The following is a 17870-nucleotide window of genomic DNA, read 5'->3' on the forward strand; positions in this document are numbered from 1 at the left end:
AAGAGACCTTTTCTCAAAAAAAAAAAACAAAAACAAAAAAAAAAAAAACAGATAGGATTTCACTTGGTCACCCACGCTGGAGTGCACTTGTGTGATCTTAGCTCACTGTTGCCTCAGACTCCTGGGTTCAAGCAGTCTCTCTGCTTCAGCCTCCCAAGGAGTTGGAACTACAGGCATGGGCCATTACACCTGGCTAATTAACAAAAAAAATTTGTTTATAGAGACAGGGTTTCACTGTGGTTGCCCAGGCTGGTCTCAAACTTCTAGCCTCGAGTGATCCTGCTACCTCAACCTCCCAAAACAGTGAGATTATAGGTGTGAGCCACCATGCCCAGCAGCGTTCTCTTTTTGATCCAGCACTCTTGGTATATAATTCACAATAGCACATTTGTGTTCCCTCTTTGATGTGTTTCTTTCTCTTTTTAGACACAAGATCTTGCTGTTGCCCAGGCTGAAGTACAGTGGCATGATCATAGCTGACTGTAACCTCAAACTTGAGGACTCAAGGGATCCTCCTGCCTTAGCCTCCTGAGTAGCTGAAACTATGTACATGCACCACCACTCCTGGCTAATTAAAAATTTTTTTGTAGAGATGACATCTCCCTATGTTGCGCAGGCTGCTCTCAAACTCCCAGCCTCAATCAGTCTTGCCACCTCCCAAAGTGCAGGGAGTGAGCCACTGCGTCCAGCCTGTGCCTTCTCTTCATAATTCCATCCTGATCTCCCATGCCTGGCATACTCGACCATGGCCTCCCTCAGATTTGATGGTAGATAAGTTCTGCTCTGCTTTCAGAAGAATAACTGAGCCCAGTACATCAACTCCCTCATTTCACAATTTCTTGTGTTGCCTTTTTGAGAGGGTACAACCAATAGTTTTCATGTGGCATAGATGTGAATTTCATTCATAACATTTACCACCTTATCTCATAGTGGCCTTGCTCTCCGTCTCTTCATCTTTAAGGCATTCTGTTATCATTGTATGAGGGATCACAAACTCATACGTCTCCAGAGGCCTGATAAGGAGTATAAATGAGTGAACTGGGCTGGGAGGGGAGCATAATGAACTAAAGAGGGTAGCCCCTGTTATTGGAGGTATGAACTCAGGATTGCCAAAATGATTCTTTTTTCTTTTTTTTTTTGAGACGGAGTTTCACTCTTGTTACCCAGGCTGGAGTGCAGTGGCACAATCTCAGCTCACCGCAACCTCCATCTCCTGGGTTCAGGCAATTCTCCTGCCTCAGCCTCCTGAGTAGCTAGGATTACAGGCACGCGCCACCATGCTCAGCTAATTTTTTGTATTTTTAGTAGAGACAGGGTTTCACCATGTTGACCAGGATGGTCTCGATCTCTCGACCTCGTGATCCACCCGCCTCGGCCTCCCAAAGTGCTGGGATTACAGGCTTGAGCCACCGCGCCCGGCGCCAAAATGATTCTTTTTTTTTTTTTTTTTGAGACGGAGTTTCGCTCTTGTTACCCAGGCTGGAGTGCAATGGCGCGATGTTGGCTCACCGCAATCTCCACCTCCTGGGCTCAGGCAATTCTCCTGCTTCAGCCTCCTAAGTAGCTGGGATTACAGGCACGCGCCACCACGCCCAGCTAGTTTTTTGTATTTTTAGTAGAGACGGGGTTTCACCATGTTGACCAGGATGGTCTCGATCTCTCCACCTCGTGATCCACCCGCCTGGGCCTCCCAAAGTGCTGGGATTACAGGCTTGAGCCACCGCGCCCGGCCCAAAATGATTCTTAATGTGCTTGTTTGTTGATAGAAGCCAGAAACCTGGGATTGCATATGTATATGTCTTCCTGTGTTTAAATGTTAATTTAAACAAACATACACACTTGTAAGTCATTGTAGGGCCTGAAAAAATGCACCTGTTTGCTGTGTTCAGTCCATAGACTCCCAGTACACAGCTCTGTTCTCATATCTTTGGAAATGCTTTGGTGTCATTGCTGAATGTGTCCTCTGAACAGTCTTAACATCACACCAATTTGATCTGGAGCAGAGTACCGCTGATTTACCATTTGTAGCAGTTTCTGGCATAAAGCGTTGGCAGCCTTCTTTCACTTGAATGCTGCTTTTCTTTATTAAGACTTTGAAAGGTCCGCTTTTTTCAATATTGGATCCCTTAAGCAGTGAGGGATAGATGATACTGACATGTGCTGGGCTGCTGGCAACATCATTCCGTCTCTTCACCAGAGAGTTAGGAGTGGCTGCTTATGGATTTGGCAATAGCTTCATTCCAGTTTCCATTTAGCTCTGAATGCTTTCTTGTAGTATTGCATTCCTGTTTCCTTGGTTAAAGTTCTGTGGTATGAGTATAATAAGTTGCTTAGTAAATTAAAGAGATAGTAAGAAAAAAAATTATATGGAAGTGGAAGCAGCAAGTAATGTTAACCTTGCATGCATTCAAACCTGTTCCTTTTCCAGGCATCTGAGTCTCCTAATAGATAAATCTTTTGGTAATCAGGGACAGCAATGGGTAATTAATAGTAATATATTACCTATCTATACAGAACAGCCCTGAGCCAAAGAACTGCTAATTCAGCTCCAAGGACCTTGTTCTAGTTGGAATATCCACCCTCTTTATTTCAGTTCCCTGTCTTCCTTAAAGTTCCTGTGGCTTTGGCTTTGCATACTCAGAATACTGCCAACTAGTGTCTAGTAAAAATCTGTAGAGAGTTCCAAAGCCTGACTTATATATACTTTATCTCCTCAAGGGGAAGATACAGATGGTTGTTTGCATCATCATGGGCACACGTGATGAGCTCTATGGGGCCATCAAGAAGCTGTGCTGTGTGCAGTCTCCAGTGCCCTCCCAGGTGAGTGGGTGTTGGGGCAGGAGGCACAAATGGCATCTCTCACCTCCCTTGAGGCTTGGAAAACAGAGATGTATGTTCACTAAGACTAAAGTAGTTGTTAGAAGCCAGTATGTGCAGAGCCTTCTGGTGAAAGTTTCTCCTGATTAGAGCAACCTGGAAAAGAAAACATTGCTCTTCTTAAGCTGCCTTCGTGCTTCTGAATGAGGAATTTCACTTGTTCTGAGGTTGAGTCACCAGGTGGTTTCATATGACTAAGTTTTGAGAGTGAGTTAAGGCTTCGTTCTGAAAGGTGAAAGCTGTTTTTCCTATGGGAGTTAAAACATTCACTCTGCATGAGATCCTTTTGAAGGTTTTTTTTTTTTTTTTTTTTTTTTGAGACGGAGTTTCACTCTTGTTACCCAGGCTGGAGTGCAATGGCGTGATCTCGGCTCACCGCAACCTCCACCTCCTGGGTTCAAGCAATTCTCCTGCCTCAGCCTCCTGAGTAGCTGGGATTACAGGCACGCGCCACCATGCCCAGCTAATTTTTTTTTTTGTATTTTGAGTAGAGACGGGGTTTCACCATGTTGACCAGGATGGTCTCGATCTCTTGACCTCGTGATCCACCCGCCTCGGCCTCCCAAAGTGCTGGTATTACAGGCTTGAGCCACCACACCCGGCCCTTTTGAAGGTTTTCATTTGTTGGTTCTATTTTGTTTTGGGTTTGTGGTGTGTGGAGGGGGGCGGGGCGGGGGGTATTTTGTGCTTGTGCATGCATGCCTAGAAGAGAGAGAGAGAGAGAGAGAGAGTGAGTGTGTGTGTATGTGGTATTTTGCCCATGTGCATGTATGCCTAGAAACCCTGGAGTTAGAACTGTTAATGCAAAATACGTTATCTGGTAACTTGAGTTTCTTAAACAAATGTAGTGTTTACTAAATTAGAGTTCAGATTTTCTGAAAGGTTGATAGTGACCTGCTTCTCCCCACACCTTTTGTTCCCTTCATTATAGGTTATCAATGTTCGAACCATTGGTCAGCCCACTAGGCTTCGGAGTGTGGCCCAGAAAATTTTACTTCAGATTAACTGTAAATTGGGTGGTGAGCTCTGGGGAGTGGATATTCCTCTGGTGAGTGATGCTGAAATGTATGTCTTTGTTCAGTTTGTCTCTCCAGAGAATCCTCCAAGCTGTTGTCCTGTTTTCCTCATTCGTTATGCTTCCTCTTCACAATACTTAGTCAGTAGTCTAAATGACTCGCTATCTCTTCAGCCCATTAGCTAAGAATATTTTTTGTTTTTAAATGGCGAAAACAATTAAGATGATTATTCTATGACACATGAAAATTATGTGGAGCTAATTTTCAGTGTCTTACATAAAATTTCACTGAAATACAGCCATACTCTTTTTATACTGTCCATGACTGCTTTTGTGTTAAGCAGATAGAATTGAATAAATGTTAAGCATGCTTTTTCTGAAATGGCTGGGACCAGAAGCATTTTGGATTTTAGATTTTTGAGAGCCTGGGGACATTTGCTTGCATCCCGCATTCAAAAACCTGCACTCTGGGCCAGGTGCAGTAGCTCACGCCTGTAATCACAGCACTTTGGGAGGCCAAGGCAGGCAGATTACCTGAGGTCAGGAGTTCAAGACCAGCCTGACCAACGTGGTGAAACCCTGTTTCTACTAAAAATACAAAATTAGCCGGGAATGGTTGCACATGCCTGTAATCCCAGCTACTCAGGAGGCTGAGGCAGGAGAATTGCTTTAACCTGGGAGGCAGATGGTGAGCTGAGATCATGCCATTGACTCCAGCCTGGCATGGAGTCTAAAAAAAAAAAAGAAAAAGAAAAATCTGCAGTCTAAAACACTCCAAAATCTGAAACTCTTTGAGTGTCATGTCGGTGTGCAAAAGGTTTCAGGTTGTGTAGCTTTTCAGATTTGGAACTCAACTTCTGGTTCCTATAGAAACCGTAAGGCTCACAAAACCTACGATACTTACCCTTTAGTCCATTGCTGATCCCTGGTCTAGATCTCTGTGTTGAAAAAATGTCAGTGTGATTGTTGTCTTTCTTTTTCTTTCTCAGAACTTACTTTCATATATACACATTAAGGGGAGGTTGCTTTGGAATTCAGACAGTAGTTATAAATGGAGCAATACATTGCTTGGGTCTGGGGTTTGGTTTTTGTTTTTGTTTTCTAACCTAGAAACAGTTAATGGTGATCGGGATGGATGTGTACCATGACCCCAGCAAAGGCATGCGCTCCGTGGTTGGCTTCGTGGCAAGCATCAATCTGTAAGTACTGCTCACAGTGCCATCTTGTTTGGGGGCCTAATTTTATAAATCTAGCAATTTTTTTTAGCATGATGTATTATAGTATAAAGATTTCAAAATTCCTTCCTCTATCTTCTTGTGAAATTTTTTTCTTTTTGAAATGGAGTCTCCCTCTGTCACCCAGGCTTTAGTGCAGTGGTGCCATCTCAGCCCACTGCAGCCTCCGCCTTCTGGAGGCTGTGATTCTGCTGTCTCAGCCTCCTGAGTAGCTGGTATTACAGGTGTGCACCACCATGCCTGGCTAATTTTTGTATTTTTAATAGAGACAGGGTTCAGTCATGTTGGCCAGGCTGGTCTTGAACTCCTGACCTCAGGTGATCCACCCACCTTGGCGTCCCAAAGTGCTGGGATTGCAGGCATGAGCCACCGTGCTCAGCTGTGAAATTTGTTTATGCAGCTTTTTTAGTTTTGAGACTGGTTTTACTCTGTCATGCAGGCTGGAGTGCAGTGATGTGATCACAGCTCACTGCAGCCTCAATCTCCCCGATTTTAGTGATCCTTCCACCTCAGCCTCCCGAGTAGCTGAGACCATAGGCATGCACCACCATACCCAACTAATTTCTGTATTTTTTTGTAGATTCAGGGTTTCGCCATATTGCCCAGGCTGGTCTCAAACTCCAGGGCTCAAGTGATCCACCTGCCTCAGTCTCTCAAAGTGTTAGGATTACAGGCATCAGCCACCACACCTGGCTATGCAGCTTAGTGAACAAACTTGACATCGGTGTCAATATGCTTCCCAGCTGCAGTGCAGCCTTCTCCAAGGATGGGGCTGTGCTGCTTTGTTGTTGGCTTTTTCCCCCAGAAATGAGGGTTTTTTTTTAATTGTTTGTTCCAATTATAAAAATAAAGCATGCTCATTCCAGATACCTGCAGAAATTTAGAAAGTGAGAATTCCTTATGGTCCAGCTTTTATTCATATTAATGACTGCCTAAGGTTTGAGATATATATACACTTTCAGATTCTTTTATGCATATGTTAACACATACATGTGATATATATCTCTGATATATACACATACATATATATTCACATAAATGGGATATTGCTAGGCATACTATTCCTCAGCTTAATATGTACTTCAACTGTACATTTTCCCGTATGATTACAAATAAATCTCAACCAACTCAACTGGTACACAGAATTTATTCTGTGTATCATTATTTAACTAATCCTCTCGGTAGATATCTAGGTTGTTAATTTTCTTCTGTTGGAGGAGTTTTGTAGCAAATATCCACAATTACACATTTTTATGTTCTGCATATGTCTGCATATGGCTTAAATATATCTTTTTTTTTTTTTTTTTTTTTTTTGAGACGGAGTTTCGCTCTTGTTACCCAGGCTGGAGTGCAATGGCACGATCTCGGCTCACCGCAACCTCTGCCTCCTGGGTTCAGGCAATTCTCCTGCCTCAGCCTCCTGAGTAGCTGGGATTACAGGCACACGCCACCATGCCCAGCTAATTTTTTTTGGATATTTTAGTAGAGACGGGATTTCACCATGTTGACCAGGATGGTCTCGATCTCTTGACCTCGTGATCCCCCCACCTCGGCCTCCCAAAGTGCTGGGATTACAGGTGTGAGCCACCGCACCCGGCCGGCTTAAATATATCTTTTCCCCACATCACTACTTGTTCTTACATATAACAGAAATGCATTTCCTAGGTAGTTGTTGGATTGATTCATAGAAAAACCTGTGTTACTGACACAAGCCATAGGCCATCTTCTTCGAGCATTTGTTCATCTTCCTCTCTCTGTTTCTCTACTCACCCCGACACTAGCACCCTCACAAAATGGTACTCCCGGGTGGTGTTCCAGATGCCGCATCAGGAGATTGTGGACAGCCTGAAGCTGTGCCTCGTGGGCTCCTTAAAAAAGTTTTATGAGGTGAGGAGAACAGAAATTCTCAAGTTTCTGGGTTTTTTGTGTTTTCTTTTCTTTCTTTTTTTTTTTTTTTTTTTTTTTTTTTGAGATGGAGTGCAGTGACGTGATCTTAGCTCACTGCAACTTCTGCCTCCTGGGTTCAAGTGATTGTCCTGCCTCAGCCTCCCAACTACCTGGGATTAAAGGCACACGCCAGCATGCCCAGCTAATATCTGTATTTTTAGTACAGACAGGGTTTCGCCATGTTGGCCAGGCTGGTTTCAAACTCCTAACTTCAGGTGATCTGCCTGCCTGGGCCTCCCAAAGTGCTGGGATTACAGACGTGAGCCACTGTGCCCAGCAAAGTTTCTGAGTTTTTGAGGGCTATCTACGTGAACGCTTGAACAGGAAGTCTGATGTGGGAGAGGGATCTCAAATCAAAGGTGAGTCTTCTAAGCAGCTGCTGCTGAGCAGGCAGCTCAGAGCTCCTCCTCTCAGGCTTCTGCTTGTACAGATCAGCTCAAAGAGCTAAGGAGCTAAATGCTTTCATTTGGTTTAGTAAGTAATAATTATTTCCCAGGTTGTCAGCCTGATGCCTCTAGACATAATCTTCATGTCCTTATCAGGGAAGTTGGGGGTAAATTTCAGCAATTAAAGCAGCTTATGAGTGTACTCAGCTTTTTATGACTTACTAGGTGCTGGCTCTTTTCATTTTGGTTCAAGACAAATGCCTCCTTATAAATCACCCCTCGAACTCTAAAGAATGCTAACTGTGAAGGATTGCTGTAATTAAGCTGATACTGGGGCTGGAACAGTGAGCAAGCAAGGTACTGATTTCTGCCTTGGCCAGTACATCAAAGGAAGCACTGATAAGTGCCTTTCGTTTCTTAAGGTCAGGGTTAGACCCTAACCTTTGCATAGAGGTTAAACAGCAAGAAATTTAATAATCTTTTATGATTGAAGTTGGTCTCTAGGGCTCCGCCTTGTCTCCGTATAGAATAATGTTTCCTACAGTGTCCTGCAAATAGTTTAATACTGTTCAGTTATTAGAGGTTGTGTGTCTGTGTGTGTGTGTGTGTGTGTGTGTGTGTGTGTGTGTGTGTTTTAAAGCCTATCTCCAGCAAGGTCCATATGTTAGGCTACTGAGTTAGGATGTTCAACCAGTCTTTCCTTTCTGTTGTTGTTGTAATTGTTTTCCTTAAAAGTTTGATCTGTCTTCTAAGACCTAGGTATGAAGCCTTTCCCATTTCTCAGTGCTCCATCCCTAAGCTAGAATTCTTTATGTTCCTCTCCCAAGGCCCTTCGTTGATAATCTGTTCAGTGATATCACATCCTGCCTTATATTTGTTATTTGTATCCTTATTCATCTCACTGTACTTGAACACTGGTTATGGATGGCTATGCAACAAATTACCCTGCAGCTTGGTGGAATAAAATGAGCAAGTTTGATGTTCACAGTCAGGAATCTGTTGATGTTAAATCTAGAGTAAAACTGGCTCATCCAAATATAAATGTTCTCTGAATCAAAAGGGTTCTTTCTATTTTTTTTTGAGACAGGGTCTTGCTCTGCCTCACCCTCCAGAGTAGCAGGGGCTGCAGGTATTTGCCACCATGCCTGGCTAATTGTTAATTTTTTTTTTTGTTTGTTTGTTTGTTTGTTTGTTTGAGACGGAGTTTCGCTCTTGTTACCCAGGCTGGAGTGCAATGGTGCAATCTCGGCTCACCGCAACCTCCGCCTCCTGGGCTCAGGCAATTCTCCTGCCTCAGCCTCCTGAGTAGCTGGGATTACAGGCATGCCCCCCATGCCCAGCTAACTTTTTTTGTATTTTTAGTAGAGACGGGGTTTCACCATGTTGACCAGGATGGTCTCGATCTCTTGACCTTGTGATTCACCCGCCTCGACCTCCCAAAGTGCTGGGATTACAGGTTTGAGCCTCCGCGCCCGGCCCATTGTTAAAAATTTTTAGTAGAAATGAGGTCTTGCGATTTTGCCCAGGCTGGTCTTGAACTCCTGGGCTAACGTGATCCTCCCACCTCAGCCTCCCAAAGCGCTGGGATTTACAGGCATGAGCCGCTATGCCTGACCAAAGGTTTCATTTGATTCAGGTCCTCATTATCGGCTTAATCCTATGCCAGCTTTTGCCATTTCCCCAGTTCTGTACCTAGTGAAAGGAATCTTTGTATTTAAACTCTTTTGCAAAGTGAAGACTCCATCTCTACAAAAAATTGAAAAAAGTCAGGTTTGGTGGCATGCACCCATAGTCCCAGTTCTTCAGGAGGCTGAAGTGGAAGGATCCCCGAAGCCCAGGAGTCCACTGCTCCAGTGAGCTATGATCATGCCAGCCCAGTTGACAGAATCTGCCTCTAAAACAAATAAGATATTTTGATATGCCTCTCCCAGAGCTTATCCTGACTCCTCTGTAGCCCCAACAAATTTGCTTTTGGGTTCTAAGATTCTGACTACCTCTGGACTCTCCAGTTTTATTAATCTTCCCCTAGGAATGACAGTGACCACTGGAAGTTCCAACACTTCCAAATAGTTGCCTTCTTATACATTTTCAGCCCTATTTTGCATCGGGGCTTGCTAGTCCAAAGCCCATTTTCTTCATTCTAAATCTCTTACTTGTCCTCTGCACTTAACGTTCAATAATAAGATATTTCTAGCCGGGCGCGGTGGCTCAAGCCTGTAATCCCAGCACTTTGGGAGGCCGAGGCGGGTGGATCACGAAGTCGAGAGATCGAGACCATCCTGGTCAACATGGTGAAACCCCGTCTCTACTAAAAATACAAAAAACTAGCTGGGCATGGTGGCGCTTGCCTGTAATCCCAGCTACTCAGGAGGCTGAGGCAGGAGAATTGCCTGAACCCAGGAGGTGGAGGTTGCGGTGAGCCAAGATCGTGCCATTGCACTCCAGCCTGGGTAACAAGAGCAAAAAACTCCGTCTCAAAAAAAAAAAAAAAGATATTTCTAAATATTCCTATCCTTTTCCTTGAACAGTTATTTTTCTCTTCTCCTTTTTCTGTAACCAGGCTTTTCCTTGATGAATACACCCTGTTTTTTTGAGACAGGGTCACTCTGTTGCCTAGGCTGGAGTGCAGAGTTGCAGTCTTGGGTCACTGCAGCCTCAACCTCCTGGGCTTGAGGGATCCTCCCACCTTAGCCTCCCAAGTAGCTGGGACTGCAGGCGTGTACCACCACACCCAGCTGATTTTTGTATTTTTTGTAGAGACAGAGTATTGCCATGTTGCTCAGGCTGGTCTCAAACTCAGGCTAATGTCCAATTCCTGGCCTCAAGCCATCCGCCCACCTCGGCCTCCCAGAGTGCTGGGATTACAGGTGTGAGCACCTGTGTTCAGCCGAATACCCTTTCCTGTCCTGTCCTGTCCTGTACAGGAATGAACCACCACACCCAGCTCAGTTTTGTATTTTTAGTAGAGAAAAGGTTTCACCATGTTTGCCAGGCTTGTCTCGAACTCCTGACCTTAAGTGATCCACCAGCCTTGGCCTCCCAAAGTGCTATGATTACAGATATTAGCCACTGTGCCTGGCCAAATACTGTTTTCTTAGAAGCATCTCAGGTTGTGATTACTCCCATATCTCCAGAGTCAGACATCTTCCTCAGGCCAGTCATTTTTTTATTGGTATTACATCGTGGAGTGTCTTTAACCAATTTTCCAATAAAATTGATTATCAATATCAGCGTCTTCATAAGACTTCTTTACAATGAGTTAATTGAAATTTCCCAACAATATTAGTGTTATTTCATCTCACAGTATGATAGTATATATAACCTAAAATGTAAGAGTCAAAAGATACTGTCATGTTCCTAGAGTCCTACTCAGTCATAAATAATTAGTCCAGTTTATCATTATAGTGCATGACTAAAGTGTCTCCCAGATATGTGCCGCTTAGGTTTGCAGGCTTCCATTCCACATTGTCAGGTTTCAAAAGCAGGAATTTTCTCAGCAACATGGCTTTACCCCTTTAGGTGTCCTGTTTAGTTGAGCTAGCAGACGATATCACAACTTGCTCTAAGCCTCTCCCAAGGCACCAGTAGAATATTGGAGTTTGGGCTCAGCTCAGTGGCTCGCGCCTGTAATCCCAGCGCTTTGGGAGGCCGAGGTGGGTAGATGGCTTCATGTCAGGAGTACGAGACCAGCCTGACCAATATAGTGAAACCCCATCTCTACTAAAAATACAAAAACTAGCTGGGCGGGTGGCAGGCACCTGTAATCCCAGTGACTCAGGAGGCTGAGGCGGGAGAATCACTTGAACCCAGGAGGTGGAGGTTGTAGTGCCATATCGCACCACTGTACTCTAGTCTGGGCAACAACAACAACAAAAAGGAAATATTGGATTTTGCTCACTTCATAATCATTTGTTCTTTTCCCTAATCCTCAAATGTCATTCTTCCTTCTTTACATTTATATCCCTATCTATCCACTTTCGGAAGGTACATTACGTTTGGCCACTGTGCTGATCTAGACTTCTGGCAGCAATGCTAACCTAGCAAACGTCTCCCACTCAGTCCCCTCTCATTCGTATAGGGAAGTGTTACACAGGTGCAGAACTAATGGGCTTTCTCTACTACTAGCCAATATAACTGCATTCCCTGTGAGCTCCAGTTTTGCCAGATAGAATGAAGGTACATTCCATCCCCATCAGGCCATTAGGCACGCTAACGTGAAGGTTTAAAAGTGTAGTTAGCTGGGCGCGGTGGCTCAAGCCTGTAATCCCAGCACTTTGGGAGGCCGAGGCAGGTGGATCACGAGGTCAAGAGATCGAGACCATCCTGGTCAACATGGTGAAACTCCGTCTCTACTAAAAATACAAAAAATTAGCTGGGCATGGTGGCACGTGCCTGTAATCCCAGCTACTCAGGAGGCTGAGGCAGGAGAATTGCCTGAACCCAGGGGGCGGAGGTTGCAGTGAGCCGAGATCGCGTCATTGCACTCCAGCCTGGGTAGCAAGAGCGAAACTCCGTCTCAAAAAAAAAAAAAAATGTAGTTAGTTTCTTGCGTAGAGCTTATTATGGGTTTAATTGTGTTCCCAAGAAGATGAAGTCCTAATCCCCAGTACCTGTGAATGTAACCTTAATTGAAAATAAAGTCTTCACATATGATTGAATTAAAATGAGGTCGTTAGAATAGGCCCTGCTCCAATATGACTATGTTTTTTTGAAGAGAAGAAATTTGGACACAGAGACAGACATACATAGAGGGAAGATAATCTGAAGACACAAGAACACGATCTGTACATCTGTAACCTAAGGAACACCCGAGACTCCCAGAAGCTAGGAGAGAGACATGAACAGATTATTTTCCTTACAGCCCTCAGAAGGACTGTAAACCCCTTGGTTTTGAACATCTAATCTCCAGAAGCATGAGACATTAAGTTTCTGTAGCTTTAACCAGCTTGTTTCGTTTTTTTTGTTTGTTGTCTTTTGAGATGGAGTTTTGTTCTTGTTGCTCAGGCTGGAGTACAATGGCATGACCTCGGCTCACTGCAACCTCCACCTCCCAGGTTCAAGCAATTCTCCTGCCTCAGCCTCCTGAGTAGCTGGGATTACAGGCACCTGCCACCACGCCCGGCTAATTTTGTATTTTTAGTAAAGATGGGTCTCCATGTTGGTCAGGCTGGTCTTGAACTCCCGACCTTAGGTGATCCCCCTGCCTCGGCTTCCCAAAGTGCTGGGAGTACAGGCATGAGTCACCCTGCCTGGCAAGACAGCTTGTTTCTATGCAGCCCTAGCTGACTAATACAGAGATCATCGAAGCTTCTGGCATCTGCAGTGTAGCCCTGGTCCCTGGAGTACTACATTAGGTAGGAAAAAAAGACTCTGGAGGTTATGTGGGGGAAAAAGAAAAAAGTATAGTTGTACCACCTCCTGCCCCCAGAGAAGAATTGTAAAGTCACACCAGCATCCTGCCCACTCCTCTTCCCTTCCCTTGAATCGACAGAAAAATGGGAGAAATCTTCCTAGTGGAGTCATTTCCTAGGCCCTGGCCCTGTTGAGTGTGAGCACATACTCATGAAAGTGTGTAAGCCCACCCTTCGGGTTTTTCTTTCTTCCACTTAGGACGACAGATGTTTCAATCAACCATTCTAATTCTCTATCAAACCGTTACTATGAGGATGAAAGTGTGTTCTTTGGTTTAAAGAAATGTGACTCCATGGTCCAAATTGATTCGTTATCTTTTGATTTAGCATTTTTTTTTTTTTTTTTGAGACAGAGTTTCATTCTGTTGCCCAGGCTGGAGTGCAGTGAAGTGATCTCCACTCACTGCCTCAAGTGATCTGCACACCTCCCGAAGTGCTGGGATTATAGGTGTGAGTCACTGCATCCAACCTTGTTTTAGTCCTTTCATATTATTTTGGGCATTTGCATCTACCAGCAAGTATGCAAAACCCAGTCTATAATAAGTGTCTGCTCATGTCAGGCACTGTCACAGCTTCCTGGGGCTACCAGAGTAGGTCCAACTTGCCAGCCAAGTGCAGAGCCTTCCTGCTGGGGAATCTGCCCCATAGCCATCTGCACTCTCTTGTTCACAGACAGAACAGTTCTTGTCGAGGGTGCTTCACAGGGTTCAAGAGGAACATGTTAAATAGATTCAGCCGATCTCCACACTGCTGCAGCTCTCCAGAGTCTACTCATTTCATGGAGCCAGATGGACCCCCTCAAGCAAGCATGCTAGGGTATCTACTCCCAGGGTTTCACTTGCCTTCCCATCCTGGAAGGTTTTACTATTGGACATCAACATGTCCTGCTTGCTTGCTTTAAAAAAAAAATTGAGGTCGGCCGGGTGCGGTGGCTCAAGCCTGTAATCCCAGCACTTTGGGAGGCCGAGGCGGGTGGATCACGAGGTCGAGAGATCGAGACCATCCTGGTCAACATGGTGAAACCCCGTCTCTACTAAAAATACAAAAAATTAGCTGGGCATGGTGGCGCGTGCCTGTAATCCCAGCTAGTCAGGAAGCTGAGGCAGGAGAATTGCCTGAACCCAGGAGGTGAAGGTTGCGGTGAGCCAAGATCGCGCCATCGCACTCCAGCCTGGGTAACAAGAGCGAAACTCCATCTCAAAAAAAAAACAACAACAAAAATTTGAGGTGAAATAGGTGAGTTGCAGTGACTCATGCCTGTAATTCCAGCAATCTGGGAGCCGGAGGCAGGTGGATTGCTTGAGCCCTGGAGTTTGAGACCAGCCTGGGCAACATGGTGAAACCCCCGTCTGTACAAAAAAAATAGAAAAATCAGCTGGGCGTGGTGGTGCATGCCTGTAGTCCCAGGTACTTGGGGGGCTGAGCTAAGAAGATCTGTAGTTTAAAAACAGTTTCATCACCTGATGAAAACACCCCATGCCCATTAAATAATCATTCCTTATTCACACCTCCTAATTTCTGGTAACATCTGATTTGCTTTCCATCTCTGTTGATTTGCCTATTTTACCTATATTGTAATTTAAAAATGTGTGATCTTTTGTGTTTAGCTTACTTCGCTGAGCATGTTTTCAAGGTTCATCTATACTGTAGCATATATTAACACTTTTTTCCTTTTCATGTCTGTATAATATTCCGTTGTATTTATTCCACAATTTATCTGTTCACCTATTGATAAACATTTGGGCTGTTCCCACATTTTTACTATTGTGAATAATGCTGCTATAAACATTCCTGAACAAGTATTTGTTTAAGTTCCCATTTTCATTTCTTTTTGGATGTATACCTAGGAGTGCAATTGCTGGGTCATGTGGTAGTTCTATGTTTAACTTCTAGAGGAACCACCAAGCTGTTTTGCACAGTGGTCAGTCATCATTTTATATTCCTACCAGCAGTGTAGAGCTTTTCAGTTTCTCCAAACCATTGCCAACAATGGCTATTTTCTGTCTTTTTAACTTTCTTTCTTTCTCTTTTTTTTTTTTTTTTTTTTTAGATAGTCTTGCTCTGTCACCTGCAGTGGCACAATCTCTGTTCACTGTAACCTTTGCCTCCTGGGTTTAAGTGATTCTCCTGTCTCAGCATCCCAAGCAGCTGAGATTACATGTGCACACCACCATACGCACCTAATTTTTCTTTTTTTTTTTTTTTTTTTTTTTTTTTTTTAGTAGAGATAGGGTTTCACCATGTTGGCCAGGCTGGTCTCAAACTCCTGACCTCAGGTGATCTACCCACCTTAGCTTTCCAAAGTGCTGGGATTACAGGCATGAGGCATGAGACACCACACCTGGCCTTTTCTGTTTTGTTTTATTTTGTTTTTTTAATCATTACTGTTGTGAAATATCTCACTGTGGTTCTGACTTGCATTCCTTAATGACCAGTGATGTTGAACATCCTTCTTGTGCTTGTTGCTTGTTTGTGTTGTGTCATTCAGAGACTTTGCCCATTTAGAAACTGGATTGTGTCATTCAGAGACTTTGCCCATTTAAAAACTGGGTTGTCTTTTTGTTGTCGAGTTATAGGAGTTTTAAAAATATTCTGGAAACTATACACTTTATCTGATGTATGATTACAGATATCTCCCCCCATTCTGTATGTTTTCACCTGCTTAATAATGGTCTCTCATGCATAAAAATTTTAAATTTCGATAACATGCAGTTTTTCTCTTGTATCGTTTGTTCCTTATGCTTTTGATGTTCAGTCTACAAATTCATTGCCAAATCCAAGATCATGAAGGCTTGTCCCATATATTTTTTTCTAACAATTTTATACTTTTAAACTCATTTACATATAAGTCACTGATTTGAGTTATGCAAAGTAAGGTGGGATCCAGTTTTATTCTTTTGCATCTGGATATCTACCTGTCATAGCACCATTTGTGAGAGACAGTTCTTTTCCCCATTGAGAAGTCTTGGCACCCTATTCAAAAATCAATTGGTCATAGATGTTTGGGTTTATTTCTGGACTCTTAATTCTATTCCGTTGGTCTGTGTGTCTCATTTTATGCCAGTACCACACTGTTTTGATTATTGTTGCTTTATAATAAGTTTTGAAATTTGAGAGTGTGAGTCTTCCAACTTTATTTTTCTTTTTTTAGTATTGTTTTGGCCATTCAGTGCCCCCTTGGAATTGTATATGAATTTGAGAGAAGGCTTTTTTATTTCTGCATAAAAAGAAAAAAGCCCATTGAAACTTTCATAGGGATTGAAATAAAAAAAAGAAAGAAAGAGAAAGAAAAAAGAATAATAAAATAAAATAAAAAGAATAAAGGAGAGGAAGAGGAAGAGGGAGAGAGAACGGGGGTGTTGCTTTATTGCCCGGGCTAGAATGCAGTTTAAAAATGGGTATGCCTATAATTGTGCTTAATAATGGAGACATGAAAAAAATGAGGGAAGAAAATAACAAACAAGCAGCCAACGAATATTTCTTTTAAACTTGTAAGTAGGTATGATGTGCTGATAAGAGTGTATATTTTGTGTATTTAAAGTGGAGAGTTCTATAAATGTTAATTAAGTTTACTTGTTCCAGATCTGAGTTCAAGTCCTGGATATCATTGTTAATTTTCTGTCTCATTGATCTGTCTAATATTAATGTTCAAGTCTCCCACTATTATTGTGTGGGAGTCTAAGTCTCTTTATAAGTCTTATATATCTGGGTATTCGTGTATTGGGTGCGTATCTATTTAGGATCTTTAGCTCTTCTTGTTGCATTGATCCTTTTATCATTAAGTAATGTCCTTTGCTTCTTTCGATCTTTGTTGCTTTAAAGACTATTTTATCAGGCAAAAATTGCAACTCCTGCTTTTTGTTTATTTATTTTTGCTCTCCATTTGGTTGGTAAATCTTTCTCCATCCCTTTGTTTTGAGTCTTTGTGTATCCTTGCATGTGAGATGTGTTTGGATGCAGCATACCGATGGGTTTTGGCTTTTTATCCAATGTGCCTGTCTGTGTCTTTGGATTGGGGGATTTAGTCAATTTAAATTTAGAATTAATAATAATAGAGGTCGGGCACGGTGGCTCAAGCCTGTAATCCCAGCACTTTGGGAGGCCGAGGCGGGCGGATCACAAGATCAAGAGATCGAGACCATCCTGGTCCACATGGTGAAACCCCGTCTCTAGTAAAAATACAAAAAATTAGCTGGGCATGGTGGTGCGTGCCTGTAATCCCAGCTACTCAGGAGGCTGAGGCAGGAGAATTGCCTGAACCCAGGAGGCGGAGGTTGCGGTGAGCCGAGATCACGCTATTGCACTCCAGCCTGGGTAATAAGAGCGAAACTCCGTCTCAAAAAAAAAAAAAAAAAAAAAAAAGAATTAATAATAATATATGTGAGTTTAATACTGCCATTTAATGTTAGCTGGCTGTTTTGCCCATTAGTTGATGTAAATTCTTCATTATGTTGATGATCTTTACTTTTTGGTATTTTTTAGAAAGGCTGATACTGGTTGTTTCTTTCTATGTGTAGTGGTTCTTTCAGAAGCTTTTGTAAAGCAGTCCTGGTGGTGATGAAATCTCTGAGTGCTTGCTTGTTCACAAAAGATTTTATTTTTCCTTCGCTTATGAAGCTTAGTTTGGCTGGATATGAAATTCTGGGTTGAAAGTTCTTTTCTTTAAGGATGTTAAATATTGGCCTTCTGCTGAGAGATCTGCTGTGAGTCTGATAGGCTTCCCTTTGTGGATAACCTGACCTTTTTCTCTGGCTGCCCTTAGTATTTTCTCCTTCATTTCAACCCTGGAGAATCTGACAATTATGTGCCTTGAGGTTGGTCTTCTTGAGGAATATCTTTGTGGTGTTCTCTGTATTTCCTGGACTTGAATATTGTCCTGCCTTGCTAGGTTGGGAAAATTTTCCTGAATAATATCCTGAAGCATATTTTCCAGCTTGGATTCATTCTCTTCATCACATTCAGGTACATCTATCAGACATAGATTAGGTCTTTTCACATA

At 43.1% G+C, this 17870-nt stretch overlaps 1 protein-coding gene across 2 annotated transcripts in view; it reads left to right on the plus strand.

Annotated features, from left to right (window-relative positions):
* Window positions 1-17870, plus strand: part of PIWIL2 (piwi like RNA-mediated gene silencing 2) — a 131917-nt gene that overhangs the window by 46340 nt on the left and 67707 nt on the right. For both annotated transcript variants that reach the window (XM_074384044.1, XM_074384045.1), the window contains 4 exons: window positions 2719-2820; window positions 3809-3925; window positions 5003-5091; window positions 6909-7014. In XM_074384044.1, coding sequence (XP_074240145.1) covers window positions 2719-2820; window positions 3809-3925; window positions 5003-5091; window positions 6909-7014 — 414 coding nt within the window. The remainder of the gene's footprint in view (window positions 1-2718; window positions 2821-3808; window positions 3926-5002; window positions 5092-6908; window positions 7015-17870) is intronic.

The sequence above is a fragment of the Saimiri boliviensis genome, chromosome 13, assembly GCF_048565385.1.
Source record: "Saimiri boliviensis isolate mSaiBol1 chromosome 13, mSaiBol1.pri, whole genome shotgun sequence".
In the NCBI taxonomy this organism is placed as follows: Eukaryota; Metazoa; Chordata; class Mammalia; order Primates; family Cebidae; genus Saimiri; species Saimiri boliviensis.